The sequence below is a fragment of the Chenopodium album genome, chromosome 3, assembly GCF_948465745.1.
Source record: "Chenopodium album chromosome 3, dcCheAlbu1.1, whole genome shotgun sequence".
Lineage (NCBI taxonomy): Eukaryota > Viridiplantae > Streptophyta > Magnoliopsida > Caryophyllales > Amaranthaceae > Chenopodium > Chenopodium album.
In genome coordinates this window covers 80,231,682-80,250,479 of record NC_137836.1, presented here as the reverse complement: position 1 = coordinate 80,250,479, position 18,798 = coordinate 80,231,682, and the positions used below count along the sequence as shown (strand labels likewise).

The window sequence follows — 18,798 nt, the reverse complement described above, 5'->3', positions numbered from 1 at the left end:
ACTATCTAGAATGCTGATATTGTAGATGCAGTAATCTTTGTAGAATTTACTGTATTTCGTTATCTGTAGATGATTTTACATCAAAGGGGAGCTTTGTGTCTTTTGATAGGTAGAAATGCTTTGTCTGCTCTTTGGAGACGAGTGATGGTCAAGCCAGCAGCTTGCACAGATTTGGCAAATGTAGTGTCTGCATGGTACCCGGATTTGGAGCCTATAGCTTGGAAGCTCATTGGTAATTTCCTCCCCTAGAAGTTTTGTGATCTCAATGTGGAGAGAAAATTTATTGTTATTTTGGTCTTGCAGAAACCTTTGAAATGCTTAATGGAGATTCTGAATTATTTGGATCCGGACAATCTGGTTGCAAGAATTCAACCAGCAGGTTCTCGCTGAGGTTTGTTGGTCCAAGCCATGAATGTAGATGCTCTATTCTACACAAAACTGTAATCGTTGGCTTTAATGTGACATCTGATCATCTTTTTTCAACAACAGGGATCTGCTGAAGTGGTGTAAAAGAATCGCTGGTTCTGGTTTCAGCTTCAGCTTTGATGGTCTGTCAGCTGACTTGTGTCGCATGATTTATCTGGAGGTTTGATCTTTGACTGTTTAAGCTTACTCTGTATCTATTTTGGGTTGCTAGCTTATCTGTGTTACATTTGCATTACAGGCTGTCGATGTATTTGCTGTCAATGCAGCGTCACCAGGTACCAGACTGAATATTGTAAGGAACATAGCAAAGATGTGGGCGGTGCCTGTTCCAGAAGCGGAAGCCCTATATTGTCTTAACAGACCTGTTCTCAAGGTCATTCTTGTTCTGTTCGATCTTTTGCCAGCTTATTTTTGTGGTTTAATATGTAATTTAACTTTGACAACCTAAATAAAAACAGGATTTTATTGGAGCTGTACAAATTGGAAGGGTCACTCTGCCAAAAAAAGAAGATGTAAGTTGATATGCTTAGCTCTTGTGTCAATGGAAGTGTATGTTTGTTTTCCTGAATTAAAAGATATTCTATTTCTCTGCAGCTTCTCCATGAAAGGAAACCCTTTGTGGAAATTCGCAGCTCTTTTCATGTACTTGAGAGAATAGCATGTGCTGTTAAATGGAACGAGGCTGTTCTTTTGGTTGGAGAAACTGGTACTGGAAAAACTACACTTGTGCAGAATCTGGCGACAAGACTTGGTCAAAAACTTACTGTTCTGGTATTTAAGGATTTGCATATTTTGTGCTACGATTAGATAATGTCTTCAATCATAATTTCTTCTTATTTATGCAATCTTTGTAGGTTGGTCTTATTTATTCGTTGTCTCATGTGGTATTATTTGATATTTCAGAACCTAAGTCAGCAGAGTGATGTGGCAGACTTGTTGGGGGGTTTTAGACCAGTGGATCCTCAGTATATATGTGTACCTCTTTACAAGGAATTTGAGAGCTTGTTCATGACTACATTCTCTGTAAAGGTATTGGTATATGTTTGAGTGCTTTTTAAGCTGCCTATTCAACCCTGATTTGACACATTTTTTTTTAAAAAAAAAAAAAAATTTTATTTTTGTATTTTCAGGATAATCAGGATTTTCTTGCTCTGTTGAAAAAGCTTGTGAACGACAAGAATTGGACTAAACTGTTGACTGGTTTTAAGAAGGGTGTCGAAAGGGTGGTTCGTATAGGGAGGTGTGGGTCTGGAACAAAGCGAAAGAGACCTCTGGAGGAAAGAGTTTTGGGGCTCTGGGAAAATTTGTCTCAGAAAGTGGAAATAGCACGCAATCAACTTGCTGGCTCATCAGGAATGGTATTTTCATTTGTTGAAGGAGCCTTTGTTACAGCACTGCGAAATGGCGAGTGGATTCTGCTAGATGAAGTAAATTTAGCTCCTCCTGAGACATTGCAGAGAATCATTGGTGTCCTTGATGGAGAGAGTGGTTCACTATGTTTAGCGGAAAATGGTGTTGTCGTGGATAGACATTCTAACTTCCGCATGTTTGCCTGCATGAATCCCGCAACTGATGCTGGGAAACGGGACTTGCCATATTCTTTGCGAAGTAGATTTACAGAATACTTTGTAGATGATGTTTTGGAAGATGAGGACTTGACTCTCTTTGTTAATCAGTTTCTTGATGACAGGCACACAGATAAAGATTTAGCAAATAAGATTGTACGGTTTTATAAGATGGCTAAAAAGGAATCTGAAGAAAAACTGCAGGATGGGGCCAACCAGAAGCCTCAATATAGTTTGAGGTCTCTTTATCGGGCTTTAGAATACATTAGAAAAGCAAGGAAGTTAGGTTTTAAAAGAGCAGTGTATGATGGATTTTGCATGTTCTTTATGACTTTATTGGAGGATCGCAGTGCTGAAATGATGAATGAAAGAATTATTTCATTCTTGCTTGGAGACCATAAACACCTACCACCACCTATCCCTCTGGAGCAACTGTTGAACATCAAAGAAAAACCTGGATCTGAACACTTTCTGAGAGAGTACGTAATAACTAAAAGTGTTGAGGAGCATATAAGGAGTTTGGCTCGAGCAGTTTACATAAAAAGATATCCTGTTCTCTTGCAGGGTCCAACCTCTAGTGGGAAGACTAGTCTTGTGCAGTATCTTGCTGCAAAAACTGGCCATGAGTTTGTTCGTATAAATAATCATGAACATACTGATCTGCAGGAGTATTTAGGATCGTATATTACTGATGCCAGTGGGAGACTTGTATTTCATGAAGGTGTATTGGTTAAGGCCGTTCGTTATGGACATTGGATTGTCTTGGATGAGCTTAATCTTGCACCTTCTGACGTCCTAGAAGCATTGAATCGATTGCTAGATGATAATCGAGAACTTTTTGTTCCAGAGCTGCGTGAAACTGTGCGTGCTCACCCAAATTTTATGCTTTTTGCTACTCAAAATCCTCCAACTTTTTATGGTGGCCGGAAGATGCTTTCACGTGCGTTTCGTAACCGTTTTGTTGAGATACATGTTAATGATATCCCAGATGATGAGTTAACTGAAATATTAGAGAAGAAATGCAAAATTCCTCGCAGTTATGCGAATAAAATGATTGAAGTTATGAAGGAACTACAGCTACGGAGGCAGAAGAGCAAAGTATTTGCTGGAAAACATGGATTCATTACTCCGCGAGATTTATTTCGATGGGCTAACCGTTTCAGTAAGTATGGAACTTCGTATGAAGACTTAGCCAAAGATGGCTATTTCCTTTTGGCAGAGAGGCTCAGGGATGAGATTGAGAAGAATATTGTGCAGGAAGTTTTGGAAAAGCATCTGCGTGTTAAACTCAAGAAAGATGAATTGTATAAACAGGTATTTCACTTATTGTCTTAACTAAAAAATTGTGGTCCTCTACATAATTTCTGTTACATTTTACCCTTGATCTTTTCTGTGATAGCCACGATGCTGTTTCCTTTTGATACTAATTATATTTACCAGTTGTCACAAATCAGTGTGTGCCTTTTTACTGTTTTTATGTGTGCTTTGACATTCAATTGTGCTAATGATATATGGGGTCAGTAAAGTTAAAAGTATCTTTTTCTTCTAAATTTTATGTTTATACTTTTCAGGGATCTATAGAGATGAATTCTTTTCAGGAAAATGTTGGAGAGTACGTATATATATATTTTACTTATTACATTCTGTATAGCCGTCTTTCAGTATCTTCAATTAGTTTTTCTATCACTGTTGCCTAAATGAAAAATCTTGATTGCTGCAGTATTGTTTGGACTAAAAGTATGCAGAGGCTTTACTTCCTTATTGAACGCTGTTATCAGCTAAAGGAGCCTGTACTGCTTGTTGGTGAAACTGGTGGTGGAAAGACTACCGTGTGCCAGCTACTGAGCATGGCTTTGAGTGCCAAACTGCATATCTTAAACTGTCATCAGTACACAGAAACTTCTGATTTTATTGGGGTTTGTGTTTAGCTTTCTTTCATTTAATTGATCCGATTTTTAGATTTTCTACATGTTGATTACTCTGTTAATGTATTTGGATTTATTATTGACAGGGATTCTATCCAGTTCGCGAGAGGTCAAGGATAGCATCAGAATTCAAGAATTTGATTGAACACCTAGTGATCTCATTGGCTTCAATCCATTTTGATAGTGTATGGTACCTTTGAATCTCTGATGATGCGTCCATTATATGGAAAAAAGGCTCTTGTTTTGAAATTATTATATTTGTGGGTGCAGAAACTTTCTACTGATATTGGCAAAGCTCCTTCTACTCTTAAGCAATTGGGAGAAGTTTTGGATGAATGTAAACATACTCCGGTCTCTATGTCTGATGGGCATGAAAATGATCTTGCTTCTTTTGAAAAAACGAAAGCAGAGCTATCTCAGCTGTATCAGCAATGGCAAACAATTTTCGTATGGCAAGATGGACCACTAGTACAAGCTATGAAGAACGGGAACTTACTTCTTGTGGATGAGATCTCTTTAGCTGACGATAGTGTGCTGGAACGGTTGAATAGTGTGCTTGAGCCAGATAGGAAACTAGTGAGTGTTATAAATCTGTTTAATCTTTTGTGCATATTCTACATTGCTGCAGTAGCTGTTGCTTCGTTTTATTTTGGTGGTAGATCATCACAGCTTAGAGTTTCTTGTTCAGTATGTGGCTAGATTTTTCTCATGATTCTCAATATAACTAGGATCCTGGTTCTCTAATGCTGTGGATTTACCAAGTTCAAAGGGCTTCTTTCTTTAGTTTTTTTTAATAATTATGTAACTAGAAAGGCTTCATTGACACAGGGAATAACAATATTATGGATCAACACTGACACAATACTCTTTTCTGAACCATTCAAAACCACAAATCCAGACGATGAAAATTGAGTCCTTGTGACTTGCATAAGTATGTCCCGTTGGTCACTTGGGCCTCCTACTCATTTTGCTACCTCTCACTCTTAATTTGGCTCGTGGGAAGACCGAGAGGTCTATTAGTTGCAGCCATCCACGTTCACTGTGACTCTAACCAGTTTTTTAATATCATATTTTCTATTAAGAACGGTTATTATATTGTTCGTGAGATTACTGGATTGTTCTCTTGTCACCAAGAATGATAATCATTAGTTAAAACTTATTTGGTTTGTTATAATGGAATATCTTCCGTATTAGCATACATTTTGGGTTACAATGCTCAACCCATCGTTAGAATATAATCTTTCTCATGCATCACTTGTAACTACCTTGTAAAGAAAATGAGGCATATGATTGGGTTTACTGTAATCCACAGTATGAAATAGTCCTTTTAAGACCTTTTTTAGGGAAGTAGAATAGGTTCTTCTGTTGTTGAAATGCTTAAGTAATTCTATTTTCTACTTTGTGCAGTCTTTGGCCGAGAAGGGAGGACCTAGTTTAGAGACTATAACAGCTTCTGATGATTTTTTCCTTCTCGCTACGATGAATCCTGGTGGGGATTTTGGTAAGAAAGAATTATCTCCAGCACTTCGGAATAGGTTCACTGAGATATGGGTTCCCCCTGTTGATGACTTAGATGAGTTGAGAGGGATCGCTGAAAGGTATGCTGGTTTACTTGGACTCTTGGAGGATTTGAGATATCTGTTTGATTGTTTCTATGTTTAAATGACTTTATTTCATCTTCTTGTACAGGTTCCTAAGTCCCAATCTCCATTGTTTTTTGAACCCTCTTGTACATTTCTGGGAGGTATGTTTCTTGTTGATCTCAATGATGGAGTTATTTTATAGTAGTGCAAGTGTTAGGGACACTCGTTATATGAAAGTTTTGTGTGATTTTGGTAAAATGAAGAGTCAAGTATTCAACACAGATAGTGTAGGTAAAGTGAAGAGTCGGAGTAACATTGTAGAAAATAATACAAAGTAGGAGGATAAGGTGTCTTTGTGAAAAAACCAATAATTTTATATGCAAACAACATCTCTTTAATTTCTATACAGCTTGTTTGGATAAGAAGAAATGGAGGGAAAGGAAGAGAAGGGAAAGGGAGGGGGATTAAATCCATTGTTTGGATAGCCAATTAAGGGGGTGAGGGAAATGGAGGGGAGGGAAATGAAGGGAAAAGTTTTATTTAATTGTTAAAGAATAAAATCCTTCCAAATTTCTTCCAAATTTGAAAAGATTTGGAAGGAAAACAATAGACAGCTGGAATACTTTATTGAATCTCCTCTATTATTTTTCTCTCTCCTCCTCCATTAGGGCTACAAACGATCCGAGTTGAGCCGAGTTTTAGTCTGTTCGAACTAAGCTTGATAAGAATTATTCATGTTCGAACTATCTCGAGCTTGAACGAGCTTTTAAAAATCTTGTTCGAGCTGGGCTCGTTAAGAATTTGGCTTGTTCGAGCTTTGTTCACGAACGTACTCGGTTGCATTTTGAGTTTAAGTTCGAGCTTAAACGGGTTTAAATCGGGCTTGATAAAATAAACAAACCCTAATTTATCATTTAAAAAATTGTTTGTTTCAAATTTTAACACATCCATGTAATTTTATATAAGATTTTTTTATTCTTTTTATAGACTAAGATAATGACGGAGCTTTCATGCCTTTACATGATGATATAATTAGTATGTATGAATAAAAAATACATAAATTGATTGAGTTTTAATTGGTCGTGTAAAAACCTGAAAATGGACTTAAACGAGCTGTTCATGAACATTACCGAGTCGAACATGATGTTTTTCGAGCTTTGTTCATCTATTTAACGAGCTTAAATTTTTTGTTCAAGCTTGTTTGTTAGCTTAACAAACGAGTTTTGACCAAGCTTTGACCGGTTCGCGAGTAGTTCACGGTATGAGTTCATTTACACCCCTATCCTCCATACTGTTCTCACGATATTTTGCCCCAAATTTCTTGGGTTTTGACATTCCTAATTCATCTTTTTCAATTTCTTGAATTTTCAAGGTAAAGGCCAAATAATTCAACATGTTATTCTACTCTGCTTCTCACGAATTTTTTGCCCCAAATTTCTAGGGTTTTGACATTCCTAATTCATCTCTTTCAATTTCTTGAATTTTCAAGGTAAAGGCCAAATAATTCAACATGTTATTCTACTCTGCTTCTCACGAATTTTATCCTCCAATTTGTTTATTTTTTTTTGGAAAATTTGTTAAAAAAACCTTTTTAAAGGGCCATTTTGCGGAAAAAAATCTTTTAAAAGCTTTTTGGTAAAAAAAAACCACCAGGTTTATTTTTTTCGCAAATAGAAACCTGTTTACGTAATTACTCTCTAATTACTTAATTACTCACTAATTTTCTCTTATTCCTTCTAAGTACCCTTTAACCCACTTGTTAATTTAATAAATAAATTTAATTTTAAAAAAAAAATCACCACCCGCCAACCACCATCTTCCTTTCCCCCCCTCCCTTGGAAGCAACCTCCTCCCCCGTCGGACCCATCACCAAGATCCCCCTTATCCCCACCAGCGACCACCCGCCTTCCTAAGCCCTAACCTTGAGATGTTCTCTGATTCTAGCTATTTGTAATTAATAATAAAAAAAAGCATTTGTGAAAGGAAGCATCCATGTTGATAATGTCAGGTTACTTGGTGTGCCTATCACTGTGAATCTTCTTAGGAGAGAGAAAACATTAAGGTGGGCATCTTCCATTTGAGGTTAAAGAGTTTGGTGGAGGGGGAGATGGTAATGGCAGGTTTGGTAATGGTGACAACCCACCACCACAAAAAATGCTGCCAGTGGGGTTGAGGAGTTTGGTGGGCGGTAGGGGGGAGATGGAGGTTGAAAGGAGGAGAGAGAAAGTAGCGAACGAGAGTAAAGCTGAATGGTTTGCCTGTTGCCGTTGAAGATGGGTCGCCGAGGGTGGCCGGTAGAGGATTCTACGTAGTGGCTCAGTTGGGGAAGAAGCCTGCCAGGTGATTTGAAAAGGCAAGAGGGTGGCTGGATGGTGGTGGAGTGGTGTTTTTTGTTTTTAATTCATAAATTAATTTAATTATTAAATAGTTAAGTAAGTGTTAGAAGTTAATTAAAAAAAATTAGAGCTTAATTGAGTAAATTAGGGATACTAGGTTTCCTTTAACAAAAAAAATTTACAATCGGGTTTTCTTTTGCCAAAATGTTAAAAATTGGGTTTTTTTTTTAAACCAAAAAGCTTTTAAAAGGTTTTTTTTCCCGCAAAATGGTGCTTTTAAAAGGTTTTTGTTTGAAAATCAGTTCTGGAAAATCTGTATGAAAATCAATTTGATATTTTAGATTGCTGTACATAATATTTTTTTGGAATAGCGTAAGATATTAAATTATCTGTTTTTGGTTGAATTTAATGACGTTAATCAATTTATTTATTTATTTTTTTTATCAGGTTTAAATTATAATAAAAATAACTACAATATAATTTTTGATTAAGAATAAAAAAAAAAAAAAATGGTGAATGCTCCTCCCCTTCCTCCCTTTTCTCCTTTATCCAAACAAGGAAGGTTCGATTTCTCCTTCCCTCCCCTCCCCTCCCCTCCCCTTATTTTCCTTCCCCTCCCTACCCCTTCCCTTCTTTTCCTTCCTGATAGTGTATCCAAACAAGCAGTGAATGATTTGCAGTTTAGCACCTACAAACCCTTGCCTTCTTAGGAAAGGACACCAAAGAAAATGCTTCTATTATGTAACTTTATAAAATTATTGCATTTTAATGTAACTTTACCAAATTATGGCACTTTATCAAATTATGGCACTTTAATGTAAACACATACACCAAATTATGGCCAACTAAACATTGTACGCGGTACCATAACATCTGATTTCTTTTGTCTCTTAAATCACAATAGATGATTTGAAGCAAATTCTTATGACAAAAATGTTGGATAAGATCCAAAAAGAGAAGTATATGGGGCCGTATTCTTTCCTTTGAGCTCTCCTTCATTTTAGCCATTGCTTGAGCATCTGAGGTGGGAAGGTAGAGTAAATATGTACATGTTTACGAGTACAAGGGGTCGTATTCTTTCCTTTGAGCATGTTTATGGCATCGGCTGATTGTACAACTTCTGTTTTCTATTAATAAACCCATTTATTGTAGACTTAGTGGGTGTAAGAGAAAGATGGATAAAGTAAGAAAGATGTAGTAAAAAGGTACTTGGGTGTAAGAGCAAGTTGGATAAAGTAAGAGAGATATAGTTGAGAGGTAAGGGGGTGTAAGAGAAAGGTGGATTCAGTTAGAGACAATGTGTGAATAGATGTAAATTACTGTGTGTAAGGGGATAAGATTGTAAAATGTGCTAACCAAAGTAGAATTATTTAAAATTGGGTACATCATATAAAACTCCTCAAAATGGAAAGTGGGTACATCATAAAAATAACAGAGGTAGTAATTGTTTTAAGCTTTATAATCTTTTAGCTATTCAAGTTAGATTGACATGTTCTTTATCAAATTTGGAAGATGCTGTTTTTGCGTCTTTGTTTTGATATATGAATCATTCCTCTTCCTGTCAAATATAGATAGTACAATGCACTATTTACCTTTTTATGATTTTAACACATGCTTTATCATTCTACAGTGGTTCAATCAAATACAAGCAGGAAGGATGCTTACTGTGAGGGACCTTCTAGCGTGGTTGGACTTTGTTTCAAAGACAGAGAAGAGCTTACATCCTAATTTTGCGTTTTTGCATGGGGCCTTCCTTGTTTTGCTTGATGGACTGAGCTTGGGTATGTCTTTAGTTTTTGTTTACTGTATTATCTTTTTTCTAGAGAATTAAGATTGGGTCTTACCTTTTTTTCAAATATCATAAAATGGAGAAGGGATAGGTAGGGGTTTGCATAGATGGATACAATTAACTTGTACTAGCTGCACACATAGTTCAACCTTCAATTATATTTAAAAATTCATTAGAAAAAGTCAACTGGACGACTAAATTGTGTTTTGTTTTTTGTAAGGATATACTGTTTATTTTGCGATTTTTTTGTTCTCTTTTAAATAGAATATGCTCATGACGAATATAGTATAATCTTATATTCCCCTGAAAAGGGAAACAAAGAAGAGATGATAAATTGTAGTAACTCTTAGAGAACAACAATAAATAAGTCAGAGAAGTTAATTCTTCCTCTGCCTCTTAAAAGTAGTCATGTTTTGACTCTGACACTATTAACATAAGTTACTGTCTTTGTTTTGTGGTTTATACTTAAGAAAACATAGTATTTTGAGGTCTTGTTAGATTTATCTCAATATATACTTTCTATAAATTAATGTTTGCCTATTGATTATTGAAGATATTGATATTTCATATCATACATTGACAAGTGCTTAAAGGAATATATCAACTAATATGAAACAGAGGAAGTATGTTACGTTACCGGGGCACACTCTAGCTTTATTAATTATTTTGATATAACTAATCTAAGTGAAAGGACATACAAACTATCTCCATTTTTTAGTTTGACTCAGCTACTGTGGATACGTAGATTAGGAAAATTGTGAAAAGAGAGAGTTGGTAGATGGAGTAAAAAAAGTTAGTAGATCTAAGGAAAAAGTAGATAAAGTAAGAGTGAGGGAAAAGGTGTAAATATGATGGGGCAAGTATTCTGAACAAAAGAACAAAGGAAATTTTTTCAGGACCCTTTTTTGACTCTGCTTACCCCCCCCCCCCCCCAATATTCTCTCTCTCTCTGATGCCCCCCCCCCCCCCCCCCATATTCTCTCTCTCTCTCTGATGTTTATTCCTTTTAGATCTCTCTTATTTGTTCTTCCTTTATTTGCTATTTTCTTATATTTATGTTTCTCATGAGCTAGAGTAATCTGTCAAGAACCACAAAAAAAAAAAAAAAAAAAAAAAACCATCTAGCATAGTTAATCATGATTCTAACTTCATTGTGTGTGTTTTATTTTTATTATTATTATTATTTTTTTTAAACTCATTTTGTCTCCCAAGTACATTAGTGCTATGTACATTTATAGCTGACTATGGCTGCTTTAGTCTTGAATGGTTTGAAGTTTTGAACCCTATTAACATCCTGCAGGATGACCTATGGGCTTACGTCATTTACATTGACAGATTATATAAAACTCTAATGTCTGATCCCATAAGCTTGCCTTCTTCTACTTCTTACTTAATATATAAATTCTGTGATATTATCTTTACGTAATGAAATTATTTCTTTCTGCTAATCACTTATGTTTGTTTCTCTTCTTTTTTTTGCCAGGCACTGGTATATTGAAGAACGAAGCGTCTGAAGTAAGAGACAGATGCCTTGCCTTTCTTGTGAAACAGCTTAAGGTGTGCTTACTGTTCTGCTTGACTTGTCTCATCTCTCGTTTCTCTCTCTCCTGTAAGGGAATGGATTTGGTACTCTTGAGTCCCAAATTAACACAACCATTTTAACTTAACTCATGTGAGGAATTCTTGCCTCAAAAGTGTGCAAAAATAACCTGTACGTTGGTAGTAGTCAGAATTTAAGACCTCATGATGGATTGTTGTGCTTTGAATTATCTTTTATGTATGGTTACGTTTCTGCAGTACTCATTGGTACTCTATATTGTTTATGATTTACTAAGCTATACTGTTGCTGGTTCAAGATAATTGCAATTTCATTTAAGTTGTTTGTTACAGGCAGATGATTCCTCTGTGATTGATTCAGAGCTACTTCAGATGAAAGTTTATGGATGGGCTGATATTAGCAGGGATGTGGATATTTCAATACCCGAGGAGATGCAATGTGACAATGTTTTTGGCATTCATCCATTTTATATTTCGAAAGGTATTTACTGCTTAATTTCTTTCTGCAACTAATCTGTTGCCTGTCATGTATTGTTGTGCCATTCCTTTCTGTTACTCTCCTGATAATATAAGCTCTCTTTTTAAAAAAAAATTTAATTTATCATTTACTTGGAGAAGAATTTTATAGCTCTTATGAAAAATTGGAGAAATTTGTTTGAAATTATTGCCATGTAATATTGTAAACTCACCTTCTCACATGTCACAAATTCTTCATATCTGGTCTGTAATTTGGTATGAATTAGGAGTAAGGTAAGAAGATTGGTCTGGCAATCATCTTGTTTGGCTTTTTTTTTTTGGGTCTTGTTGTAAGAGCTATGTGACTTGATAGTCTATATAGTTTATTTGCATATCTTCTGTTATATTTGGTACTGTAAGTTTGTAAAGCATGTTTTGACACACTCCTTATCTTCGTTGATTATGACTGTCAGCATTCCTTTCTTATTTTTGTTGTTTCTTTATTTCCTCATGATTTGTAATGTTCAAAATTTCATGTTTGCTATTATGGATTGATCATGATATTGTTGCATTGCACTTGATTTTGTGTTAACTGATATGTAACTCTGTGAAACTATGAATTATAGGATGGATCGGACCTGCATGCATTTTTCAGTTAAATTAATTGTGCACTGTTAGCTGTTTTAAAAACCATGTTCTTTATATATTTCTGTGTAGGTGGCGTTCATGTGGAAAATAGTGGATTTGAGTTCTTGGCTCCTACTACACATAGGAATGTCTTGCGAGTCTTGCGTGCTATGCAACTCTCAAAGCCTGGTTTGTTTTTTTAATTATTATTGTTATTTTTTTTTATAAATATTGTTATCCCCACCCCCCTCCCCCCCTCCCCCACCATAGCTTGGTGCTAATTTGTTATTCTGCCGATTTTCCTAATTTATTCTACCAAATGTAGTGCTGTTGGAAGGTAGCCCTGGTGTTGGAAAAACAAGTTTGATTTCAGCCATTGGAAAGTTTTCAGGCCACAAGGTTGTACGTATCAACCTGTCCGAACAGGTTAGAATTGCGCTGTTAGCCTCTTTTGAGCTCCATATATATTCTCCTATATGTTTTATATTTTTGCATTTCTTACTCTTGTGTCGTTGCGTTTTTTTTATTTGTTGCTTTTGCATTATAAGTTATTTTCATTTTGACCTGTTGCAGACTGATATTATGGACCTATTGGGTTCAGACTTGCCTATTGAGAGTGAAGAAGGGTTGCAATTTGCTTGGTCGGATGGAATTTTATTGCAGGTACTGGAAGTTTGTTTTCATGGTAGATTATTCAGTTAGACTGCAGTAATAATAACATTGTTTATGATTTTTGTTCGCAGGCCTTGAAGGAGGGATCTTGGGTTTTACTGGATGAGATCAACTTAGCTCAGCAATCTGTTTTGGAGGCATATAGATTTCTCATTTCTGTGTTCTTATCGTTTATAAGTTTTGGCTCTAGTGTAGCTTTTCTTGAGTGTTTTTCTCCTTCTCACTGAGATTTTTTATTTCAGGGTCTGAATGCTATTTTGGACCATCGAGCTGAGGTGTTTATTCCAGAGTTGGGCCAGTCTTTCAAGTGTCCATCTTCCTTCCGAGTTTTTGCTTGTCAGAACCCCTCTTGTCAAGGTGGTGGGAGGAAGGGTCTTCCAAAATCATTTCTTAATCGGTTCACAAAGGTATGTGGTTATGTATGCAGTAACCGTATACCTATTGTTCTTGTTTTAGATTCTTTGAAATAAATGTTGCAAAATAGCTTATGCCCGTATTATCCTCTCTTTTGGACCTGGTCTTTGTTAGGTTTATGTGGACGAGTTAGGTGAACATGATTATCATTTTATATGCCGTTCTCTCTTTCCATCAATCCCTGAGTCCATACTTGTGCGATTGATTACATTCAATAAGAGATTGTATGAAGAGACTATGGTATGTCATAAGTTTGCGCAGCAGGGATCTCCATGGGAATTCAATCTGCGTGACATCATTCGCTCCTGTCAGATAATTCAAGGTATTTTTTTTTTTCAAGTATACCTAAAGTATTTCTGATACAAACATGTTATTTGTTTGCTAAAGAATTATCTTTTGCAGGTTCATCTGAAAATTCTAAGAACGATTGTTTCCTAAATGTTGTTTATGTGCAAAGAATGCGAACTGCTGCAGATCGTAAGGAGGTATTGCGGTTATATGAAGAAGTTTTTGGGATAAAGCCTTCCATAAACCCTTATCCACGTGTACAGGTGGATGATCACTTTTTAGTAGTCGGGAATACTCGTATTAAGAGGAATCAATTCCAGTCCATTGAGACCATTGGTAGCGAGCTTAAGATTTTTCCAGGTTTGAGGAATACATTGGAAGCTGCTGCACAATGTATACAGCATAAGTGGTTAGGAATTTTTGTTGGGCCAACATCTTCTGGCAAAACATCACTGATAAGGCTGCTTGCACAACTAACTGGAAATGTGCTCAATGAAATCAATCTTTCATCGGCTACAGACATTTCTGAGTTGCTTGGGTCCTTTGAGCAATATAATGCCTATAGGAACTTCCACTCTATTGTATCTCAAGTTGAGCGCTATATGAATGAGTACTGCAATTTGCAGTTAGATTCTTCTGCTGATGAATTTTTAAGAGAAAGAAGAGACCTGATTTCTAAATGGCTCTGTTTATCATCTAATATAAGTTCCGGTCACATGACAAAATCTGATACTGCTGATGGTGAAAATTGGATGACAAGTCTACCGTTGTTGGTTGAAATTATTGAACTTCTAGTGTTGGACTTGGAAAGGTATCTGCTACCTTTGTCTTGTTCATTGAATGATTTGTCTATACTTTTGCAAAAAGTTCAGAAGCTGCAGGAAATTCAAAAAGGAAGGCCAGTTTCAGCAAAGTTCGAGTGGGCTACTGGACTACTGATAAAGGCAATCGAGAACGGAGAATGGATTGTGCTCGAGGATGCTAATCTTTGCAATCCAACGGTATGCCTTTTTATTTGTTGAACTGCATATCTGGTAGCAAACATAAGAATAAAATGTAAACTTTAGTTTGGTTATCAGTTTTAACTTCCAACCATTTTGAAACTACCTTTTTTTTTTTTTTATAATATAATAATAATAATGTCGTTTTTATAATGTCGTTTTTATGTTTTCCATACATGTGGATCGATTTTAACTTTGTCAAACTAATATGATTTTTTTATTTTTTATTTTTTTATTTTTATTGTAGGTTCTTGACCGAATCAATTCATTAGTTGAATCAGAAGGATCAATCACTATAAATGAGTGCGGTAACGTGGATGGGAAACCTTTGGTACTCTCCCCACATCCTAATTTTCAGATGTTTTTCACCATTAACCCAAGCCAAGGTGATGTTTCTCGTGCAATGAGAAATAGAGGAATTGAGATTGTTATGATGCATCCATATTGGCTACTAGATGTAGATGGCAAAGAAAAGATTCAGGCGTTGGAATTAGATGATATTAAGAGCTTTCTTGCATTATTTAACATTCCAAATGGGATGTTAGTTGATTCAATGGCAAAAGCTCATATGCATGCTAGGAATGAAGGTCTGTGCCTTGGTGTTCAAATTACTTATCTTGAGCTGAGACGATGGATTCATTTATTTGAGCAGCTTTTAATGACTGGCAATGATGTTCTGTGGAGTCTCCATTGTAGCTGGGAGCATTCTTATCTTTCATCATTAGGTGAAGCTGCAGGATGGCATATTGTCCAAGAAGCAAAGTCATCTTATTTGACCAACCTTGATTCTGTTTTTCTTGGAGGAAAGTTCATTGTCAATTCGAGGGATTCTTGTTCAAAGGAGGTGACAGAGGCCTCTAATGGAGGGTTATCTCTTTGCTTGCCAGGTGGGTGGCCTGCGCCATTGAAACTTCGGGATTATGTCTGGTACTCAGTCGAAGCTTCTGTCAGACAAAACTGCCTGTATCTGGAGTATCTTGGGGTGCAATGTGCATCATATGAACTATACATTCCCAGGAATCAGATGTTGAGGGAGGATGTCTACTCGAATGGTTCCAAGTCAATATATCTGTTGGACTTGAAGATGTTGCAGACATTAATGTACCCTCAAGGTCAAAGCGGTGAATCTATTAGTTATATTTTGTCAAAGGAATATGATATTCTGCTCACCAAGAAGAAGCTTTTATTTGCTGTTGATTGGGCCATAGATCAAGTCACTAAAAAAAGTGATCTTGATCTATGTCTTTTGTGGTTTAGCTGGTTTGATTCCCAGTTGCAGCCCTGCTGTCAATTCTTTGGTTCTTTGGGTTTGGAGAATCTACTTAGAATGGAATTAGAACATCCAATCTGGAAGTTCATCTTCCTAAAACGCCATGAAATGTCTCATCAAAATGTTATATTTGACCTGGAGTTATTGCCAATTCTTTCTTTGGAGTCTGCTGAAGTTATCACAAAATTATCAGGTTCTTCTGGAAAACGTCTTTTTAATGCTATCAAGAGTGTTAGACTTTTAAGGCGTAGTCTGTGGCAATGGAATGCTGAGGTCAATAAAAACTTCGGTGATAAATCATTTGGATGTCTGGTGAAATCTTTGCGAAAGCTGGAAAAAGAAGTGCTTGATGTGATTGTTGAATCTCCATCGTTTGAAATATTACATCAATTATATACTGACCTTCTGGAAGAACACATCTTATTTTGGAATGTTTTTGTGTCATCAGAGCTAACAACTTTGCTAGTTCATTGGCGCGCTTTGATAAAGATTGCATTAAAATTGAGAGATTTTTTCCCTGAAGCAGCAAATAATTTGTTTGTAAGTCCTATTTCTTTCAAATGATGTAATTTCTTAGATTCTTCACCCTGGCCCATACTTAAACAGATTTTATTTTATTTTATGTTTGTTTGTTTGTTTTTTTTTTTTTTTTTTTTTTTTTTGGGGGGGGGGGGGGGGGGTGAGGGCGTGAGGGGAATACTCCCTGACTTGTTTATTCTTTCAAGACATTTTACTCTTCTGTGAAAGTCTTTTTAGCCTGTTGGTTGCTCGTTTTGTGACTAATTCTGTTTATCAATACTGTAGAAAAGTTTTGATATGATGTCGATAAGTCTTCATAGAAGATTGCCTTACTCTCTGAATTCCGAAAAGTCAATGCTATGGGCACATGGAGGCCATCCATCTTTACCCTGTTCTGCTGATATATGTAATAAACTCCAGCAACTTATTGGTTTTGCAAAGCTAGTCTGGCCAAGAAAACATTTACAGAAGCAGTGTATGTGTACTTTCACATATGTTAGTTATTTTTGTAGGGTATGAATATTTTACTGATAATTATTTATGTTGCAGTGGATGATCGTATTGTTGAAACTGCTGTATCAACGAATCAAGAACTTCGTTTTCTTTCAATGCAAGGTAGGCTAAGTTCCTTTAACACTATTTGTGATCTTTGGTAAAGCTAACACATGCAGATTTAATCAAATGAAGTAACCATTGTCTCACAACCTATGTGCTTCATTTTTGTGGGGTAATCTTCCATTGTTTAATGGATATATGATGATTTTTGTAAAAAGGTGTGATTTTCTCAAGAAAGGAATAAATTTGCATGCTTCTTTTGATTTTAGAAATTGTGTTGTACTTGTATCTCTACGTGTTGCAAGGAAAATGAATATTGAAACATGGAAAATTGAAAATTAAAAACTCTAGTGTTCAGTGAGAGTGAGAGAGAGAGAGTTATGCAAAGGAATTCCCTTTTTTTCCTTTCATGCCCTACATAAGTAACTCAGAGAAACTCAAAGTAGTGATTTGACACAATTCCTTAAAGAAACCTTACATTAAAATAAATTGCATTTGGTAGAGGAGTTTATTTGAATTATATAAGATATTTTATTTTAGTTTTCCAATCGGATAACTTTTTTGCCAAGAACATTTTTATTGGATTTGCCTCAGACCCTCTGTAAGGAAGCCTAATTCGCTCTTTGTTTCATGGACACATCAAATTGAAGGCCTTTGTGTTTCAACTTTGAAGTCGGATATTGTGTCCCGACTCTTCTCTTTGTTCTGTGTATTTTGCTTTGGTTGGTAGAAGTCAAGTAGCATTTTATCTTTCTTTCTTTTTTTTCCCCCTCGGAATCTATAGGTGTTTGCATGACATCTTCTCTATTCGGGAGATATGAAGAGGGGGACATTGCAGATAAACTTCAGGAGATGTATGAGGTATGTCTTTTTTACTACACACACACACACATGCATATCCTTCTTATTTAAAAGCTAACATGATTGATGGTTTGCGCAGATGCTTTTAAAAAGATTTGAATGTGAAACGAATGTACTGGAGGCAAATAGCAGATCTCAGACAATTGGATATTCTCTTGGAAATTCTGCTTGTTGTATAATTGTACCTGAAATCGTGAGCCATAGGTGTGGTTTTGAGACGTGGATAGATACACTTCCTATAGTTGATGAGACAAGTCTATTGCTGGATTTATTTTTGCTCCAAGATTTATCAGAAATCATTCTTGCTGATCCCAAAGAGTTACAATCGGTATGCCATTTTCTTTTTTTTTTTAAAAAAAACTTCCTATCTATAATAAACGTGCTGCCTAATATAATATATGTTTTTGCTATTTTCACGGATATGCTAATTATTGATACTTTTTATGCAATTAGTGGATTTGTTTCACATTAATTCATTAGCTACCATTTTATAAAATATATACATACTTTTCTTAACTCAAACTCACTATGATTATTCTCCTAATAACATGTGCCGAAGAAAGCTAAGCCAGGTATTATGGGAGGGGGGATTATTATATGAATAACATTGTTTATGAAAGGTTGTTAAAAACAAGATCTTTGTAAATTTATGTAAAATTTGCAAATTGCAGCCAATTAAAGTTTGTACTTTGCAAATTGCAGCCATTTAAAAAAAAAAATTACAAATTGCAGCCCAAAAGTTCGTATAAATTGTAAATTGCAGCCCGATTCAACTATTTCATCGGTTTACATGTCGAAAAATCTTCGGTTAAGGTTTTAGGGCCCGAAATGAAATCGGAATTAGCAAAAAAATAACGTAAGTGCCTCGTTTTGCGTAACAAAAATGTATCGATTTGTGGGTATTGTAAAAATGAGACACTTACGTTAATTTTTTGTTAATTCTGAGCTCAATTC

General features: G+C 35.8%; 1 protein-coding gene across 1 annotated transcript in view; it reads left to right on the top strand.

Annotated features, from left to right (window-relative positions):
* Nucleotides 1–18,798, top strand: part of LOC145624415 (midasin-like) — a 47,339-nt gene that overhangs the window by 8,357 nt on the left and 20,184 nt on the right. The window contains exons 10-38 of the mRNA XM_081677444.1: nucleotides 110–232; nucleotides 304–391; nucleotides 490–586; nucleotides 665–799; nucleotides 885–938; nucleotides 1,021–1,197; nucleotides 1,330–1,455; nucleotides 1,557–3,305; nucleotides 3,563–3,603; nucleotides 3,712–3,907; nucleotides 4,003–4,101; nucleotides 4,187–4,492; nucleotides 5,324–5,514; nucleotides 5,606–5,660; nucleotides 9,466–9,616; nucleotides 11,108–11,181; nucleotides 11,515–11,662; nucleotides 12,355–12,453; nucleotides 12,590–12,690; nucleotides 12,838–12,927; nucleotides 13,008–13,073; nucleotides 13,179–13,343; nucleotides 13,465–13,672; nucleotides 13,753–14,639; nucleotides 14,887–16,449; nucleotides 16,714–16,903; nucleotides 16,978–17,043; nucleotides 17,768–17,844; nucleotides 17,924–18,172. Coding sequence (XP_081533570.1) covers nucleotides 110–232; nucleotides 304–391; nucleotides 490–586; nucleotides 665–799; nucleotides 885–938; nucleotides 1,021–1,197; nucleotides 1,330–1,455; nucleotides 1,557–3,305; nucleotides 3,563–3,603; nucleotides 3,712–3,907; nucleotides 4,003–4,101; nucleotides 4,187–4,492; nucleotides 5,324–5,514; nucleotides 5,606–5,660; nucleotides 9,466–9,616; nucleotides 11,108–11,181; nucleotides 11,515–11,662; nucleotides 12,355–12,453; nucleotides 12,590–12,690; nucleotides 12,838–12,927; nucleotides 13,008–13,073; nucleotides 13,179–13,343; nucleotides 13,465–13,672; nucleotides 13,753–14,639; nucleotides 14,887–16,449; nucleotides 16,714–16,903; nucleotides 16,978–17,043; nucleotides 17,768–17,844; nucleotides 17,924–18,172 — 7,571 coding nt within the window. The remainder of the gene's footprint in view (nucleotides 1–109; nucleotides 233–303; nucleotides 392–489; nucleotides 587–664; nucleotides 800–884; nucleotides 939–1,020; nucleotides 1,198–1,329; nucleotides 1,456–1,556; nucleotides 3,306–3,562; nucleotides 3,604–3,711; nucleotides 3,908–4,002; nucleotides 4,102–4,186; nucleotides 4,493–5,323; nucleotides 5,515–5,605; nucleotides 5,661–9,465; nucleotides 9,617–11,107; nucleotides 11,182–11,514; nucleotides 11,663–12,354; nucleotides 12,454–12,589; nucleotides 12,691–12,837; nucleotides 12,928–13,007; nucleotides 13,074–13,178; nucleotides 13,344–13,464; nucleotides 13,673–13,752; nucleotides 14,640–14,886; nucleotides 16,450–16,713; nucleotides 16,904–16,977; nucleotides 17,044–17,767; nucleotides 17,845–17,923; nucleotides 18,173–18,798) is intronic.